The 20,318-nt window shown below is 38.5% G+C and overlaps 1 protein-coding gene across 3 annotated transcripts in view; it reads right to left on the reverse strand.

The window, feature by feature from the left end:
• The window catches only part of LOC124787963 (mismatch repair endonuclease PMS2), a 157,728-nt gene that overhangs the window by 85,666 nt on the left and 51,744 nt on the right, over positions 1-20,318 (reverse strand). For all 3 annotated transcript variants that reach the window (XR_007016039.1, XM_047254969.1, XM_047254970.1), the window contains exons 6-7: positions 15,876-16,076; positions 1,788-1,952 (exon numbers count right to left, since the gene is read on the reverse strand). Coding sequence is in view for 2 of the 3 variants with exons in the window: in XM_047254969.1 (XP_047110925.1) it covers positions 1,788-1,952; positions 15,876-16,076 (366 nt within the window). In the remaining variant the exon portion in view is untranslated. The remainder of the gene's footprint in view (positions 1-1,787; positions 1,953-15,875; positions 16,077-20,318) is intronic.

Below are 20,318 nucleotides of genomic sequence, written 5' to 3' on the forward strand. Positions count from 1 at the left end.
TGTAAAAGCCATATACTAAATCTGCAAAACATTTAGGTTCAGCTACTTTTACCACAGCAATAATTGCCAACTTTGGGGATATAGAAATGAGTAAGTTAACATATTTGGCATAACTTCGTTCCCTGATGTCCTATGGTATAATATTGATGAGTAGCTCCTCACTTAGACAAGAAGTATTTGTTGCAGAAAAGAAATTAATCAAAATTATGTTTGAGGTAGGATCTGTTTAAGCAATCACCTCCATAGCACATTTATTAACTGAAATAATTTTTCAGTAACAATGCATTGCTGACTAACAGTAGTAGAATTATTCCCAAATACACTACTAGAATGTAAAGCACTTCCCTCTGGTGAATCTAACGTTGACACAGAAAAAGAGTGGAAACATGCAACTACAAAACTCTTTGACAATCTGACCAGGAAAATAAAAAGACTGAGAGACAGCAGAAGTTTTTTTAAAAAGTTGATAGCATTTGTTCCCCCTTAGCAAGACCTTATATATCAATAAGGCGTTCTAGAATATAAATATGAGGTCAATTACAAACCTGTAAACAGCCAGCATGTAGCCATATCAATGTATGTGGTTTTTAATTGTCTAGGAAATATTTTTCTCCACTGATAAGTTTCCACATCATAACATCTACTGTGAATATGGTTCATGGAACATCTAACTATAGGCCTGTTTAAATTAGTTGGAATTTGACAGCTAGTGGGCAGGATGGGGCACTGCTTCTGCCAGCAATATATCTTTGGCATTGTCAGCTCCGTCCGCCCCCATTAGCTGAGAGATCAGTGCAACGGACTGTCAATCCTTAGGGCCCGGGTTCAATTCCTGGCTGGGTCGGAGATTGTCTCAGCTCAGTGACTGGGTGTTGTGTTGTCCTAATCATCACCATTTCATCCCCATCGATGTGCAAGTCGCCGAAGTGGCATCAAATCGAAAGACCTGCACCAGACGAATGGTCTACCCGACGGGAGGCCCTCGTCACATGACATTATTTATTATTATTGTCAGCTCCCACAATGTTGTGTCTACTGCTGCACAAAGTATTATGCCTGCCAGTTCTCAAACAGCAAACTTCTTCAGCTGAGAACATTTGCCTATTTCAATAAAAAAACAGATAGTACAAACTCTCTTCCATCCATCCTCAGTGAAAAAATGTAAAGCATAATGGTAAAGTTATTAACATTGAGCAAATTAAGTGCTTGTGATTCAGCAGTTGTTAAATCAAGAGTATAGTAGAAACACTAGAGCAAAAATGGTTATGCCATGCTGAATGCAAGATTTTTCCGGAATAACTGACGAAAGCAATTCTATGGGAATAACGATGGATCAAGCAGGGATCAGGACAAATTTTGTCCTAGGTATAGTTGAATGTGAATCATATGTATCAGAAAGTTTTGACTAAGAGGGCAATTACAATTTCCAGTGAAAAATCCACCCTGAAATAATAACAATGCTATGAAAAGCGCACAAGCACAACTCTCTCTCTCTCTCTCTCTCTCTACACACACACACACACACACACACACACACACACACACACACACACACACACACAACCACTGTGTCTGGCCACTAAGATTGAGAGGCTATTGATAAAGTTTCATTATGGTTCATAACACCCATTTTTTGGGAGATATAATTTAAAAAATAAATCGGATTTCATCATCTATTTTAAATGTATTTACACAGTACTACAAATATCACAATTAACTACACGGTTCCGCTACACATTAAAAAAAAATGCCTACAGTAGTAACAGATTTGGTGGGTCTTACGTTACCTTTATAGATGCCAATAGAAGTTTTTCTTGGTTCAGCAAAACTTGCCTCTTGTCAGGAGTTAGATTCACATCAACATTATCTTTCTCCATTTTTATATTCATAAAAACAAATGGGTACTGCTTTTTGTTGAACACATGATAAACATCATTCACTACTTTCATCACCTGAAAGTACAAAATTTCTCATGTACTAGTGCTGTTTTAAGATGCCATAAACATGGTATCATGATTATTCCTGATAACACTTGAAAGAATACAAATCAGTTCTTGTCTGCCTTTTCTTCATGTTCCTTTTTTTAGTTCAGGCAAGACAGAAAAGGAACATTTACTTCCTATTTACCAAAAATAAAAAGCATTCATTAACCTGACAAACATTCAACAAATATCAGCAGTCTATGGCCGAGACGTTGGAAACATGTCTGTACTGCCTTTTCCATCAACTGTGTTCCAAGATATTTCAATATAGGATCCCTTTAGATTTCACCAAGTAGCTGAATATTTCACACATTTGATACAGGATGTGGAAAATGTTATAACAATATTAAAAAACAAAAATTCAGCCAGATGGGATGGGATATCTACTGAAGTCATTAAAGCAGTTATCACATAATGGCAACCCCACTAACACTTCAGCCAATCTTTTGAACAGGGATGCTTTCCTGATATGCTGAAGTTTACAGAAGTCAGACATCTGTTGTAGAAAAGGTCGAGGGAAGATATGGAGAACTATCACCTATTATCTTCCTTCCAATTCCATTTAAAGTACCTATAAACAGTCTCAAAATTTTACTGTAAAAATATTACTGTAAGTAACCAATTTAGATTATGACAAGAAATAACACAACAGAAGCAATGAATGTTTTTGATAGGCAAAGTATTAGGTCATACGCTTAAATTTACAAGTATCTTCCGAGATCTTACAAAAGACTTTGATGCAGTAAACATGACTTGTTTATCTACAAATCAGATATATATGGAATTAAGGGCAATGCTTTGCAATGACTTATACTACATGTGCAGAACAAAAAACAAAGTGTAGCTGTAACTTCAAACTCAGTGAATTATCTTGGAGTACATCATCTCAAGGTTTACCTCAGTGCTTCATTTTAGGGGCAATCATGTTTCTATTCCAAGTAAATGACTTACTCAAAAATATAAATAATTAAATTTTGATATCTATTGTGAGCACACTCGATGCCCTAGAAAACTGGTTCCAGTTAAACAGGTTGAAACCGAACACTGCAAAAATCCTCACAAAACATGAGAAACAAAGAGAATTTTATGCTTTCCACACATCACTTTAAATTATATGAACAGATTATACAGCATATGGGGATGAAAACACATTACAAAGTAATACATGAAAATATACTTAATATAAAGCCAGATACCCTAAAAATAAGGCCACAGCAAATTATGTGTGAGAAATGCTACTCCGCTGTAGAATAATTCATGGAGGATGAAATAATAATTAGCAACATCTAGCTTTTTAATACAAGGTGTCCCATGATGTTTGATCAACATGCAGGAATGTGACAGGAACCATGATTCAAAGCAAAAAAGTCTAGCGAACATGGGATCTATAATGCATACCTTGAGAGCTATGAGTACTTGTTAAGTAAAGGAGATTTGTTTCACAGTAGTGAAGATGAAAAAATGCTCATAACTTTTAAGGCATGTACTCTGGAGCCCACATTTAGCGGACATAGTTTTCTTCTTTTGGTCCATACTACCATCTTCCAGAATATGGAAAATAAAAAGCTTGCAGAAGAAGAGATTTGTTTGACAGTACCAAAGATTAAGAAGTGCTCATAGGTCTTAAGGTATGCATCTTAGAGCCCGTGTTTATCACACCTTTTTGCTTCAAATGATTCTTGTTGTCATATTTCTGAATATTGACCATTCCTCCTAGGACACACTGCATATACAACAAAATTGTTTATTGTTATGATACTGTTATTGACATCAGCAATTCTGCACTTCTGGTGAAGTTTTACTACAATTTTTTTGATGTTTTCTGTACCTGAATCAAATGACTTTGATTATGTATGTTATGAGACGAATAAATCACAATCCACAGAAACACAATCTCTTAGCAGATGAAGCTCCATTTTAATTTTCACTGTTGTTTGGCTCATAGTCAACCAGCCCCCAAATTTCAAATGTCAACAATGTGTTTCAAAGTCGTCACTGATACAAGAAATTACCAGGAGTATTTTAGTATCACATGGACTAAGGTTGTTAAGATTTTTCAGCATGGTGAGGGCAATGTGTTCTTGTCATCCCTCCCAGAGGATGTTTGTGAGTGGCTATATACATGGAAAGTGGAATAAAGTCTGTAGGTCAACACATACACTGGATTAAACAGTTTTTCAAGTACTGTGTTTCAGTAGGTCTAGAACATACGAGATAGCAGCTCTGGCTATATACAGTCCACCAACAGAAAGAGTTTTAAAGTTCAGCACGCAATTAAAAGTAATTTAGCAGAAATTCCCGGGAAGTCATTTTACGTTGTGATTTCAAGACTGAATTTATCTCTGACAGTACTAAATGAGACCTTTAGATTTATTAATTCCCAGGTCTGATTTGCTCCTCACAGCAGCATTCTAATCAAGAACAGGTGGGCAGCACAACAGAGATTACTAACTGTCTTTCATAAAATAGATATGAGCTCATAATACTGTACAACACTGTGGTTACAGTTTTTCTTCACAAAGAGTCAGGGATAAAAGCAGTGTAATCTGAGACAAAGGGTGGCAAACATCTAGAATCAAAATATCTTGTGCCAGTAAGAGAGAGATTTAATGCAGGCAGGTAGGAGTATTATTTGAAATGAAATGAATACTCAATAAAGCAAATGACCTGCAACTCTCAGATAGTAGTTGCAATGAGATTGAGGTAGACCCAAATTATTGTTGACTAATTCAGTGAGTAATCTTACAAGAGTATGCATAGAATAGAAATAAGTTTCTCATCTACAACCACATCTCTTAGGTTTATATTGAAATTCATTAGATAATCAGGCAGTCATTAGTTTTAATAACTCTCTTGCAGAGATCACAAAAATAATTAGGCCACTGAAAGGCAGTAACTTTTCTGCCTAGAATGTTATTTCAACCAAATTACTGAAAGGCTATGTTGACTTCATATTTCTGAGTTGCAATGCAGTTCAGAGCCCATGTTAAATTGTAAGTCCCCCTATAACTGGCTGGGTAAGTCTATTCAAAGGTCAGAGGAAAGCTAGGATACAGTTGCCCCCTCTCTGGTACCGTGCGCCGCAGAATTTGAATCCGCGCCAGGCGTCATGGACGTCGAAGACCGATAGAGGTCTCTGCACCATCGCACCTTAAGCTGTGATGGCGCGCGCCTCCTGGCCCGCTTTTAGTGTGAGGGTGCCACAGTTGAACACGTGGTCCCAGTGGCCAATAGTGGCGCCCCTGATAGCGTACTTAAGTGCCGGCCTCTCGCTCAGCCAGTCAGTCTAATCTCGCTTACGTCAGTTTACACCTCGCTTTGTACTGGACTGCTTACTTCCTGGTTCGTGTACGAGTGGACATGTTTGTTTCCTTGTGACTCTGTTGTTTGGTCTTGTTGTATTCGTTCAGGCCTTCGTTGGTTGTGTCAATCCTCTTCCATTGTGTTGTTGTTCGCGGGCCACTCTGCAGGTCCCGCCGCACTTTCCATCATTGCTACCCTGCGACTGTCCTGGTTGCAGTTACAACACCCTTCAATAGTACCATGCCTAGAAAAACAATGTAGTGTTCAAATCAACCTTAAGTTTTATGACAACTCTATCTTACATAACTCCACTCCAAATCCTAGACAAGGAGGCAAAACCTGCTCAATAAAAGTGTTTTCATTTTATAACGTGATTTTGAAAGTCAGAGTTCAATTAAAATTGATTTATGTTATCAGCAGCAAAGATTACTAAGGTGTAAATGTGTTGAGAAACGACTGTGAGAATTCTGAGATCCTTACAGAGAACTCGATAATGTAACTGGATAAATAAGGGTTGAAGGAGAAGGAAAAGAGGAAAAGGAAAAGGACTAGTGAAGTTTAGGAAATAAGGAGAATTTGGGAAATCTGTCCAGAATCCCGGTTATGGGGAAACTTATTGGATGGGGCAAGGAGGAAAGACTGACAGCTGGGGGCTGCACTGGATGAGATTTGAAAACCTGAGAGCTTAAAGGTAGAAGATAGGGTAATATGCAAGACAGGGATTACTGCCCAAACATTGTGCATGAGTCAATAAGAGCAGAAAGACAAGTGCATTGTACATAGTAGAGATTAGAGGGTGGGGGCAGGGGCAATATGCAGGTCAGAAAATGAAAGATATAGAAAACCAAAAGTGAATGAAGAAAGGAATAGTTACTGTGAAGAAATGCTGAGACCAAAGAAATTAATGTAGGGTGAAATGGGTTGCGAGAAACGAGGACATGTTGTAACGCCAGTTCCCTCCTGCGGAGTTCTGAGAAAATCCCATTCCAAGCAGTTCCCAATAATCGGTCTGTCATTCCCATTGTGTCCAGTAAGTCTCCCTGCCCTGGGGTTCTGGGCGACTTTCCCAACTCTCCTCATTTCCTAAACCACTCCAGCCCTTTTCCTTAACTCCTCTTCCTTCTCCTTCAACACTTCAGTCACAAGGAGGGGCCAATGGCTCAAGAAGCTTGCAAATTTAAATACCTTTATACATGTGTTTTCCTACCCTCACTTAGCGAGTAGATTATTTATCTATTCAATTAAATTATATATTCAGAAATTGATTATTCTCGTTGTTAAAGAGAACTCTGTATGATGATTAGTTATCTACTTGACAAGTATTTCCCCTACTTACTTTGTCCAAGTAAATACTTTATTCATTTTATGTACATCGTTCCAGAAGACTATTCAATACGGCAGATATACAAACCAAGCAAACCTTCTTGTCTGTAGACCAACACCTTGAGACCTACTTCTAAGGGCAAAACATGCTGAAATAAACTTGAGTGAATTTTGTGTACCAACTATCTTAATGTACTGCGCACTTGGGCCCAAGGCATTTTACATTGTGTTTCATTCACCATTAATGTCTACTTCTGGCGGTAGCAAGTCTTTCTTGCTTTTTTGAAACTGCATAAGTATTGGTAAGATTAAGAAATATACTATTTGCTGTGAAATTGTCATAGGTCACTTCAGCTATTATCTGAGCTGTGCCTGGAAGGCTTGAATTTGGACTGGTCGGCTGATTTGGCAGAGGGGACTAAACAGTGAAGTCATCAGTCCCATTGGATGGGTGAAGGAAGTCGGCTCTACCCTTTCAAAGAAACCATCCCAGCATTTGCCTGAAGCGATTTAGGGAAATCATGGAAAACCTAAATCACGATGTCTGGATGTGGGTTTGAACCATCGTCCTCCCAAATGCGAGTCCAGTGTGCTAACCACTGCGCCACCTCACTCGGCTGAATTTGGATTGAAGATTAGTATGCTTTTGCCATCAGTAACATTACAGCTTTTGAACTATCCTAAAATCATTGGAAGATCATTTAAATAGAATAGGTACCGATCAATGTGGGACCCCTCATTATGTTCCTTCAATCCGAGGTCATCCCTGTAAGACATTTTGTCATCATAGAGTCCATCAACGCACAAACATGCCATTTATAGCATAGCCCTTTAGTTTCCCAAGGAGAATTCTGTGGCTCATAAAATCAAAGACCTTGGTAAGGTAACAGAATACGCTAATGGGATAGTTGTTTTTGTTCAACTCAAGTCATGATTTCTTTTCTGATGTCTTCTACTGCTTTCTCTGTGGAGAATCCTTTATGGGAGATACACTAAGAGATAGTTAACAAGTTCTGCTCATTGTCAGATAAATGAGACAATATTCTATCCATTCATTAATCATGTTCCATAGAACCAAGAATGTAAGTGAGTTATGCACTCGCAACTTAGCTATGATTTTTGCTTTTACAATTGTTTCAGGAGAAATAGTACATATTTTAAAAGAGAGTAGTATAGACTAATTTGAATAAAACATTTCTTATAACACATATCTATTTTTTAACAGTTACAGAGATAAGTTTTCATTTCATATGCTGGTACTTCAGTTGCTGTGGGTTTCTTTATCAACTGTCATTTTTGTTTGAAGTTGAAGTTGTGTGTGAGTTTGCGTAGCTGAATTTTTTAAATGTGGTTGTGATCTGTTAATCGATTCTACCAATTTGCTTAATCATGCCACAATTATTTACAAATGCTGAGTACGCTCATGTGGCATATGTGTAGAAGTTTTGTAATGGAAATGCTGCTGCTGACTGAAGAGAATACAGTAGATGATTTCCTAACCCAGAGCATCAGATTTAAGAGTATTTACTTGTGTGTGAGATTGGTGCAGTGCCCAACAGTTATCCCTCATCTGATCATGCAAACACACAAAGCATGGAAAAAGCCGAAAACATTATTCTGTTGATACAATATAGGCCTTCAACAGGCACATATTGAATTTCTACATGTACCAGTGCTCCACACAGAAGAATATGGTGTGCATTAAGTATGCAGAACCTCAATCCACATAATTTACAGTGGATTCAGCATCTTTGAGAAGGTAGACTACTGAAATTTTTTCACTGTCAAATTACACAAATTACACATTGGCAAGTAATTCCATTAATACTGTTGACTGATGAAGTTACTTTCACTAGCAATAGTATCAATCACATTTATAAATCACATCAAAGGCCCAACAAAAACCATAATCCCAATGTGGAGACAAATTTCCAAAAAAGCTTCTCTGTAAATGTGTGGTGTGTTATGATAGACAATCAGGTGACTGGGCCTGTTGTGTTACCCCACTGTCTTATACAGTTCTGTTATCTAGATTTTATTGAAAATGAGGTTCCAGAATTGTTGGAGAGGTTCCTTTAGCTATAAGGATGGATATGTTCCAGCATTTCAGGGCTCCTACACAATCTAGTCATCAGGTGACACATCATCTAGCTCTAACATTCCCCAGAAGCTGAAGTGGTCATGTTTCTGGCCACCAAGGTCTCCGGACATTACACCTTAGATTTTTGTCTGTGGGGATGGCTGCAGAAAAAAATAAAAAATAAAAATAAAGGTCAACACAACAGATAATCAATTGTTTGGATCATGAACAGTGCTGTCCCTACAGCCTAGGTATTCATGGCAAACGTATCTGCTCCAGTGACGAATCTCTCAACAATTACACCAATAACCTGACCAGTGCTTACCTCTCCCACAACTATCCTGCAGACCTTGTCCACAAACAGATCTCCCGAGAAATACATTCCTCCCCATCCAACAACAATGTTCCTACCCCCAGACCACACAGAAGCATCCCCTTTGTCACCCAGTATTATCCTGGCCTCGAACACATCAACAAATTACTCCGCCAGGGATATGACTTTCTCAAGTCAAGCCCTGAAATGAGATCATCCCTTGACAATATCCTCCCCACACCACCCAAAGTTGCCTTTCGTCGCCCCCCTAACCTCCGTAACATCCTTGTCAAACCCTACAATATTCCCAGACCACCTTCTCTACCCAGCGGGTCCTACCCCTGTAACCGACCCTGCTGCAAAACCTGCACCATGCATCCTCCCACAACCACCTACTCCAGCCCCGCTACTGGTAAAACATACACAATTCAAGGCAGGGTCACATGTGAAACAGTCATTTATCAGCTGACATGCCTGCACTGCACAGCCTTTTTACATTGGGATGACGACAACTAAACTGGCTGAGTGCATGAACGCTCACAGACGAACTGTCCGCCTAGGGGAGATGTCCAATACCCAGTAGCACAGCATGCCCTCCAGCATAATTCTAGGGACCTAGGAACCTGCTACACTGTACGTGCCATTTAGCTTCTCCCACCCAACACCAGTCCCTCGAAACTGCGGAGATGGAAACTTACACTCCAACACATCCTTTCATCCCGCCATCCCCCTGGACTGAACCTACGTTAACCAACCTCACTCCCATTTACTCTTCAGTCTTCTCCTCTTTCCCTTTCCTCTTTAGCCATTCACGCATCTTTTCATCCTACATAGTTGTGTTCATCTTTATACTATATACTTCTTTACTTCTGTACGCATCCTCTTTGGTCTGAAGCTGGCACAGTACTTACAGTAGAATATCTTTGGCTTCCCTCTGACACCCATGCCTCCATCTTTGCTACCTTCCCTGTTTACCTTTCCCCTGTTGCTTCATAACCTGGGTTGTGAGTAACTGAATCCACTTTCCCTTCTTCCCCATTTTCCCCGATCTCCTCCCTGACGAAGGAACAAAGTTCTGAAAACTAGGATACGTAAATTTTCTCTTCTGTTTTGTGTATCTATTGGCTGTACTGAACTGAGGTAAGTACTGGCCAGCCCCTCTATCTCTTTGTTAGTATTTGATTAAATTAAATAGCTTTTTTACTTTTCCATACCTAGACAGCTGATAGCATTTTCTGAATACAGCAAAGTGATATAAATGCCTAGCTGCAGAACTGTGAATTTTTGAATGGTGATTTATGTTTCATAACATACATCATCTAAACTATCTGATTCAAGTACAAAAGACATTCCAAATAAATCTGTGGTAAAACATCACTGTAGCAGCCAAGACCACTGCTTCTCAGTATAGTGCAGTGTTGTGTGGTGTTGCGAGTGAGTATCTACATTGTGCTGTCAAATGTTTTCACAGCACCAGCTGCCAGAGGCGCTGTGTTTTGCAATGATGTTGTGCTTATTCTTTGACTAAATGTTGTACCTTCCTTTCGATAAACAGTTACTTTGTTACAGGCTTGAGCATAGTTAATTCTTTTAGGGATAATACTACCATAAGGTGGAATTTCTCGAAGTTGTATTATCCATTGACAGTAAGTGTAGGCAGAAGTTGACAAAAGCAGCTGCTTAGAAGTACAAAGTGCAAGAACTAATTATTTATTAGTGTACTTTACAGAAATAGCAGTGGCAGCTCTAGCCTGTTAATGTATAACTTGTCTCATCCTTCTTCCTGAAAGCTCCCCTTAGCAATACAATTTATCAAAAATGATGTATGAATTAATTAATGAATCTCTGTTTCCCTTACTTAACTAGAATTCTTGGTATAGAAAATAATTTCATACTTTCTGTTTGTCAAACACCCTGCTGCAAATGTCCCACAATCAATAATCAAATTTTATGCTATCTATTCTGTAAGCATCCCACATAAATTGTGCTCCACAGCCACGAATTTTTTCAGTAAAATTTGTCATGTGACTATATTGTGGGCTTCTGTGATATACTTTAAGCGAGATGAAAAGTCAATATATTATAAACAAGAGCACCATTCTAAAAATAACAACCTGCCAGCTGGCTGGTTCACTTGTTATTCTGTGTAACAGTGATCAGCACCTATGATACACTTCCCTGCTCCGTGTGATGTAAATGGCATAGTCCATATCACGGTGGTTACACTCCCCATCCAGAAACATCTACACTCCATTAATCAATACAGAATCACCTCAAGTCATCACATCTCTTCCACCACACATATTGGCCAATTCAGAACTCCAGCATACCCAATTAGTGTTGGCAACACACAATCACACATTTAAAGATATTTATACAAACATGTCTTTAAATGTATTACTTGCACAACAGTGAATGACATTTTCCTCAAATTACTTTACTGTTGTTAAAGAAGTCAAGTGTGCAGTTTTTTTTTTTTAAATTTTATTCCTCATCAGGGTGGAGGAAATATTTCTGTCAGACTCTGTATTTGTCCATGCCCTCACAGCTGGCTGAGTATGCTGGGTTAACAAGTCTAAAGAAGATAGCAGGATCATAGGAGTAAACCACTGTAGATTTCAAAGCATCCTATGGGTTGATTACTTTTTTATATTTTTTACCCTTGACGTAATAAAAACATGCACACCTGAGAACCAAGTTGTTGATATAGCAAATGATATATATATAGCCAAATAAAATTAATATTTTTTCATATAAAACATCAGGTTTCTAGTTCTGTCCTGTTTCACTTTGTTTACAGACAACTACACATTCGTATAAATGAATCATATCAACAGGAAGTGTTTTGAATTAATACTACCAATATTATCCTAATGGAAAAGTAGAGCATTAAAACTCACAGGGATGCTTTACCCATTTTTAATGCAGAAAGATTCTTCAGCTGATAGCACTAGGTCACTATGTACAGTGAGTCACTAACATCACATATCTGCCCAGTTCAGAACTCCAGCGTGCCCAGTTAGTGTTGACACTAAATCATACGTTTAAAGATATTTATTGTCAAAACTTGTGGAACTAACAGCACAGTTCTCTACACTCTGAAATGATGGAGGAACGATAAAGTAGAAATTTCTCAAATGTAAAGGGAAAAACAAGTTATTTCTCCTTCTCCTCCTCCTTAGCTTATCCCGCACTAGCACTGTCTGCTTGTTGACACATGTGCCTCCATTTGGATCTGTCAAGGCTTCTCCACGGGTGACACTGATGAATTCCATATCCTTCTTGATACGATCCATTCATCATGTCTTGGGCCTGCCATGAGGTTGTCAGCCATTTATACCAGGTTCATAGCTGTTCTTGCCATTGAATCTGCGCATGACATGTCTGTATCATCATAACCTGCTTTCTCATAGTTAGTCTGAGACTGGTACAACTCCAAGTCGCCATCAAATGTCGACGTTTATTGCATGGTCATATCGGCTAATCACAAGGGACCATTGGAGTATATGAATTTCCATCACGTGAAGAGCCTGCTCATGCTTCGTTGTCATTGACTAACAGTCCAAGCCATAAAATGCGACTGGGAATATTACAGACCTATAAACCTTTGACTGAATGCTTAAAGGTATACAGCGATCACAAAGGACACCCGTCACCTGCTGCCATTTCATCGAGACTGTATTAACAGATATCCAGTAGACTTTCACCATCACTGATTATAAGTGAGACAAGATAGTTGAATTGCTCCAATTCCTTCAGATCTTCTACACCAATTCTGATGGTCCCATTGGTTTCAGTCTGTATACTTGATATTCAGTCAGAGGGCAAATTTACAAAGTCAATTCCATTACTGCGTCTGTTCCTGGAGGTCTTCACAGTGTTTGTTTGCCAGTAAAACATCATCATATAAGAGTGACCAAGGGTAGGTTGACTACAGGTCGTATACCACAGTGTCCACACAAGAGGATAAACAGCTGAGATGACAGTGCTGTATCTTGATGTACTATGACACTAATATTAAAAGGAGATGATGTTCCCACTGCACATCGGATATTGCTGGAGACATTTTGATACAGCAGTTGTACCCATTGGACGTAGGCTTCAGTAACATTGTGAAATCATAATGCATGTGGGACACAGTCGAAGGCCTTTCCAGATCTACGAATGACATATGAATATCCTTGTTCTTCAGAGGTGTTTCTCAATAAGTAACCGAGAGGCTTGAATGGCATCTGTGGCTCCAGTTCCTTTGATAAACCCAGGCTAACTTGTGTGGAGCCTGGTGCCTATAACCTGCTCAAAGACCTTGATGGTGTGACAAAGCAGTCAAACTGGTTGATACTGGAAGAATTCTGTCACATCACATTTTCCATTCCAGACTGGCACTGTGACACTAGTTACTTGTTTATGACATTTGACTGTGATAGAATTTTATTATATTCCAATGGTTTAAAAGTGTCTGATAAAGGTTTTAGTTACTCTTCACATAAAAACAGACACTTTTGTTTGTGTGATGGTGATGGTCTGAAATATTTTTTTTTTTAAATTATCAATATGTAGCTTTAAGTGTACAATATTTTTCAAAGATACAAGTTTTAGGAAGGGAAAGCCTTGTCATCTCCATTTTATATGGTCATTCCATTTCATACCCCTACAAATGTGCTCTCTCTTCCTGCCAAGAAATCCTCAATCTAGTAATAACTTTCAACAATATTATGACAAGGAAAGTTGCTACTCACCACATAGCGGAGATGCTGTATCACAGATAGGCACAACAAAAAACTGTCACAATACAAGCTTTCAGCCAACAAGGCCTCTGTTTTCAACCATTTTTTCATTATAAGATCCTGTGTTTCTAACTTACAAGATGTGATTGGAAAGTTTTAAGAATGAGCTTGTAATTGTACAATGGTGGTACTTACATGCTACTGTGATGCATCTCCTTCAAAATAGTCCCCTTCTGACTGAACACACCAACTCCAACAGTGTTTCCACTTTTGGAAACATTCCTGGAATTTTTTTTTCCTGAAGTATGTTAAGGATGCTCTCCGTATTTGCCTGGATGTCTTCAATCAAGTCTAATCGCTTCCCTTTCAGTGAAAATTTCAGTTTATGAAACAGATAGAAGTCCACAGGGGCCAAATCAGGGAAATATGGTAGTCGTGGAAGCACAGGAATTTTGAATTTGGTCAAAAATTCAACGATGGAAAAGGCACAATGAGTCAGAGCATTGTCATGGAATAGCACCCAACTCCTGTCTTTCCACAATGCAGGCCTTTTCTTCAGCACCTTTCAGTGCAAACGCTCAAGGACACATTTGTAGTATTCCTGGTTAATTGTGTGTCCTCCAGGGGTAAATTCATGATGCACAATACCGGTAGAATTGACAAAAAAAAAAAAAAAAAAAATCACCAATATTGTCTTCACCTTCGACCAACTTTGCCGTGCTTTTTTCGGTAGTGGTGAAACTGGAATCTTCCACTGCGAAGACTGCACTTTGGTTTCAGGATCATGTCCATATACCCATGATTCGTCACCTGTAATTACCCTATTTCACAAATGTGGGTCATTTTTAGTATGATTAATCAGTTATTGGCACACTTCAAGTCAGTATTGTCTCTGGTCATTTGACAACACTTTTGGAATGAATTTTGCGGACACTAGATGCATATTCAGATCTTCAGTTAAAATTGAGTGCACTGCATAGAAACTTAAATTGAGTTCATCAGCAATCTTTGTAATTGTAAGTCTGTGATCAGAGTGCACTAAGTCACAAACTTTCACAACATTTTCATTCATTTTGGAGGTGGAAGGATGATCGGACTGTAGTTCATCTTCAAATGGCCATTTTTAAATCTGTTGAACCAGACAAAAACATTTGACTGGCTCATACAATTAACTCCAAAAGCTGTTTTTAATAGATCGTAAGTCTCAGAAGCTGATTCCCAGTTTTAAAACAAAATTTCACACAAACTCGTTGTTGCATTTTTACGTCCATTTTCACACAGACAGAATCCAGCAACAACCCCTACCAGACCCACACTCAACCAACTGCCAGAACGAACTGAATAAAGGAAACAGTTTCCTGTCAGAGGGCGTTCAGGGACAAGGCAATGACTCGCTCCCCACCCTGTGTACCTGTCCACCAAACCAGCAAGCAGTAGCGGATTCTTTCTTAAAACTTTCCAATCACACCTTGTATGCACATCAAATAGTTGAAAACCCCTTTCCAGCCACTTAAATTAGTGTTTTCGTTTTTTCCCAAGATGACTTCATGTGCTCCCTCAATAAGGCAAAGTCTGATTCCTTCCTCCATTCACATACAAAGGCACTACTGCTCTATCTCTCAAGACTGCACTGTCAGCAAGACAGTATGGTCATAGTCACCTTCAATATATCACAAACAGTTTGGTATACTGTTGGCTGTATGGATCCAATGTCTAAAATCATGAAACACACTGCAAACTTGCTTCTAAGAAATATCTCCAATCTCTCACAGGCACTAAACATGGCTGAATGAAAAAAACAAACAAACAAACATGAAGACAAATGAGGAGGAGGAGGAGGAGGAGGAGGAAGAGGAGGGGTGAGGGATGGAGGAAGAGGAGGGGGGAGGGATGGGGGAAGAGGAGGGGGGAGGGATGGAGGAAAAGGAGGGGGGAGGGATGGGGGAAGAGGAGGGGGGAGGGATGGGGGAAGAGGGGGGGAAGAGGGATCAGTATTCCAATTTCAAACACAAGGCAGACTTTCTGATGCCAGTTGCTACTATACATGAAGGATACAACTGTACTTAGAATACAATAGTATATATCTTAAGATATTTATTGTTAATGATATTTAATGCTACTAAAAAGCAAGAAACCACACATCTTACCTGTGCTGGCTCACATGGCCTAGAGTTCACATAATAAAACTGTCTGTCAGGAGCTGATCTGCCTTCCCCATGAGAGCATGACGATACAAGGCCCTCCAGTGTGAATGGGTAATCTGCATCAGCAAGTTTTTCAGAGAGGCCTAAGCTCTGCAGAATTTCTACACTTGGTTTTACTTGAGATAACTTCATAAGTCCATGAACCTTTATAGAAATAAAAAGGACAAGATATTTTGACAATAAGTCATCCAATCAATTGTGGCATTTTCCTCAAAGTGACACAGTTTTATGATGAAACAAAATTAAAAAAAAAAAAAAAAATTTTCTTATCTTAAGATTACTTGCATTTACAACAAAGTTCTCAAGAGTTAAGACCGAGCAATTTGTACACCACATGGCATAATTACTCTACTGCCAGAAAATGAAATAAAAAGCAACACCAAATTACCATTACTTTGTAAAGAGTGGACATGATGCATTTGTTATCAATCACTATTAAAACTAACAACACTTAAATACTGGCCACTATGGTAACACAATCTCACATGAAAGTCTTCATGTCAGATTTGCAATCAGTGGTATGACATAACATACTAGAATACAGTGTGAATAAAAATAAGCTACCTGATTTGAATCATTTGTATTTATCAATATAAATATTTTACCAAAAAGGAACAAGTCACAACATAATCACAAAATCTTACAGTCTTTTGCTGTGTTTTGGTACAGTATTGCTCTATAATCTGATTATAAAATGTTCTAAATTATGATATAGCGGGTATGCTAGGAAGGAAGTGTGCCTTGATAGAATGATATGGCCTGGAGTTTCAGAGAAATGCCACTAGATGCTAATATATGCACTGATTGTGTTCATAATCTCAATCTAAAACATTATGGTGTCCATTCAACTGAAGATATTTTTGCGTGCTGCAGTTGAACAAGGTGAGCAATGACTGGGATCTAGCGTACTTTTTGTCGGTGTCCAAGGATTGTTCCATCTGTGGCAAAAAACGTGTATCATTGGTATTGCCAATGTGAAGAGAAAGTATTTTTGAGTGACAATAAAAGTTCAGTTTGATTTCATACTTCTAATTGGGACGAAGCAAGCTGGGATAATTTTACTTCCCCTCTTGTTTGCCATCTGTCTCCTTAAAATTCATTTTGTTCTTAACTAATTACCATTAACATATGCAAGTATAATCTGCATTTTAATAATAGAGAAAGGTTGGCCCTCAGTTTTAAAGAACATAACACCAGATCTAATCTTGTGCTTAGTTTTATGTATGTAATTGATTTTCTAATTTTTTTGACTGTTCCTAGCTAGTATCTTTTGTTATAGGGTGAAATCAGTTATTGTTTCGTAACTTAAATTCTGTTGTTGACTTATAAACAAATATAAATTCTGTACTAATTATAAACATTTGGGAGATAAAACAATAGCATTCTTTAAATATTTATTTGGCTCTATTTGAAAACATGTTAGCAAAGCCAGCCCTTAATTAATTCCAAAGTAATTAACAGTTTTGTCAAAAGTATTGTTTGCATAATGATATCTGTTAATTTCATCATTTAAACAAATAATTTGGCCTAACTTGTAGTAGAAGAATCTGTTAAAGGAACAAATTTTTTGACATATTCAGTTAATTTATTGGTCACAAGACAGTCAGTCCATGGCCGAACTACAGACGAGGAACCTGTTTTGGTTATATCAACAACAATGCATCCGTGAAATAAGTGTAACACAATCAGGTCATGTGTTAAAACAATAACAGTATATGCTCCATATGTACCTTTCTATTCTTCACGAACTGTGAACTTTATGATTAGGTTTTTACTGCTCATAGATGTTCAATAGTAAACTATTGTTGCAGTATGTGGAAGTTTGCCTGTAAACTATTAATGAGGCTTATCGAAAGTTAAACAATAGTGCACTGACCATATAACTGTATATTATTGGGGAGTTGTGAACAGTGAAATTAAAGTACTATGAAATGTAAATGTGCATCTGTCAGCTACATCATTTACAGTAGACAGTACTGCACTTCCACCCCCTATTTTTTCAGCCAATACGTCGACACTGAGGACAACAAACAAAGAAATAAAGGAGACAAACCGGCACATATGGTGCCTCGACATGAGGAATATTGTACATAACCACAATAAAATAGGACTCACGAATTTTGAACAGTGAACTCAACAGTGGTTTACAGTGCAGCAGTGCAACAGCCAATCAGCACATGGGTGTCAGGCCACAGTAGGACAGCAGCCAATCAGCGTGCAGGTTCTATGGAAGCAGCCATTGAGTACAGGAACAGCCAAGTAGCATGAAGGTGGACACAGTTGATCGAGATAAACACAACGCCTAGCCAATAGAATTACAACTCACAGCAGACGAAAAATCGAGATGACAACTGCAGCAACAGCAGCAGCAAGCAACAGACGAGTGATTAAAAAACAAGGTAATTTCATAGCAAATGCTGTTTTGTATGAAGTGATACACAATGAGTGGACTTAACGAGCAAGACAGTGTGACTGAGGACAAAACTGTAGGGGTTAAGTTGTTAAATAAACAGAAAGACTTAATGGAGACTGATTCGCAGGACAACAGCGGTAACAGAAAAGTGGAAGCAATGTTAATGCATCTAGAATGAAATTTTCACTCTACAGCGGAGTGTGCGCTGATATGAAACTTCCTGGCAGATTAAAACTTTGTGCCGGACCGAGACTCGAACTTGGGACCTTTGCCTTTCACGGGCAAGTGCTCTACCAACTGAGCTACCCAAGCACGACTCACGCCCCGTCCTCACAGCTTTACTTCTGCCAGTACCTTGTCTCCTACCTTCCAAACTTTACAGAAGCTCTCCTGCAAACCACGCAGAACTAGCAAGCAGAGAAGAATATCGTATGGAGCTACTTTCAAACATTAGCCAATTCTTTATGCTGAAAAACATGGTAACAAAAGGGCAGGAAGAGAGTTCAATGTAGCCGAGAGTAATGTTCACTTATGGAAGAAACAGAAATTGGGATTATTTGCAACTACCGCTCCTAGAAAGAAATTTACTGGACCTTGGAAAGGAAGACATCCTGATGTTGAAGTAAATATTTTGGAATTCGTCCGAGAAAGGAGGAAGAATGGGCAACCTGTGACCACTGACACCATAATAAAAAAAAGCAAAAGAGGTGGCTGCAGCTCTTAATATAATGAAGCAAGAGTTTAAGGCTAGCCGGGGATAGGTTGATAGCTTTATGAAATGAGCGGGCTTGTCTCTGTGATGCCGTACAACAATATGCCAAAAGCTTCTACAGGATTTTGAGAAGAAACTTCAAGAATTTCAGCGGTACGTTATCACACTTCAGAAAGGGAAGAATTTTTGATGAGCCAAACAGGCAACATTGATGAGACTGTAATTTGGTTTGATATGCCATGTAATTACATGACTGATGAAAGGGTACAAAAGAAGTTACCATCAAAACATCTGGATGTGAAAAACAGTGTGTAGCAGTAATGCTGGCAATCACAGCATATGTAAACAAACTTCCCCCTTTTTTAATCTTCAAGCAAAAAACAAGCCCCAAGACACCAAAAAATTGAAAGCTGTTCCCGGATGACATCATTGTTCGGAATCAAGAGAAGGAATGGATGGCTGGAACTTTGATGCCTGACTGGCTCCAAAACGTGTGGGAACTCTGTCCTGGTGGGCTTTCCAAGCAACCATAAATGATCTGTCTTGATGCATTTTGTGGTCACCTCATTGACGACGTAAAAAAGAAGATCCACAGCCTACCCAATGGCCTTGTTATTATTCCTGTATTACAACCCATGGATGTTAGTATAAAGAAACTTTTCACAGCTATTGTTTGAAATAAAGTTACCATTGTAAAATAAATTTCAACAACACAAAAACACCCTACCAGCGATGTGCCAAAATTCCGTTTTTTTATTAATTTAATTTTTAAAATTGGTATGTGCATTACATTCCATAGCACATTAGATTCTTGTAAATACAGTATATACCATAGATCCCTCAAACAAACATAAACATAGCCAGAAGAAAGCACAGGTCACATCCAACTACAAAAAGTGTAACAGAAGTGACCCACAATACTACCAAACAATCACATTTCCTTGACCTTTATATGTGTTTGTACTCCTGCCGCCACTTGGTGCGTACATTATTTTTCTATCCAGTTACATGATATAAGCCATCACACTGACGTCCATCTGTTGTCAGCTGCCACTCTCTTCATTTCTTGTAAGATTGCACAGTTTCAACCTTAGGCCATTCTCAAGTATCTAAAAGGAAAGCATTATACATTGGATATATTAGTGACACTTGGATTTTGATGTAGGAACAAGTCATATCTGTAGCTATACTAGGTGCATTGTAACTTACTTTACAGATGATTTTTTAGTAGTAAATTATGCCATGTATGCCATTGTTCCTA

Source organism: Schistocerca piceifrons, chromosome 3, assembly GCF_021461385.2.
Source record: "Schistocerca piceifrons isolate TAMUIC-IGC-003096 chromosome 3, iqSchPice1.1, whole genome shotgun sequence".
Taxonomy (NCBI): Eukaryota; Metazoa; Arthropoda; class Insecta; order Orthoptera; family Acrididae; genus Schistocerca; species Schistocerca piceifrons.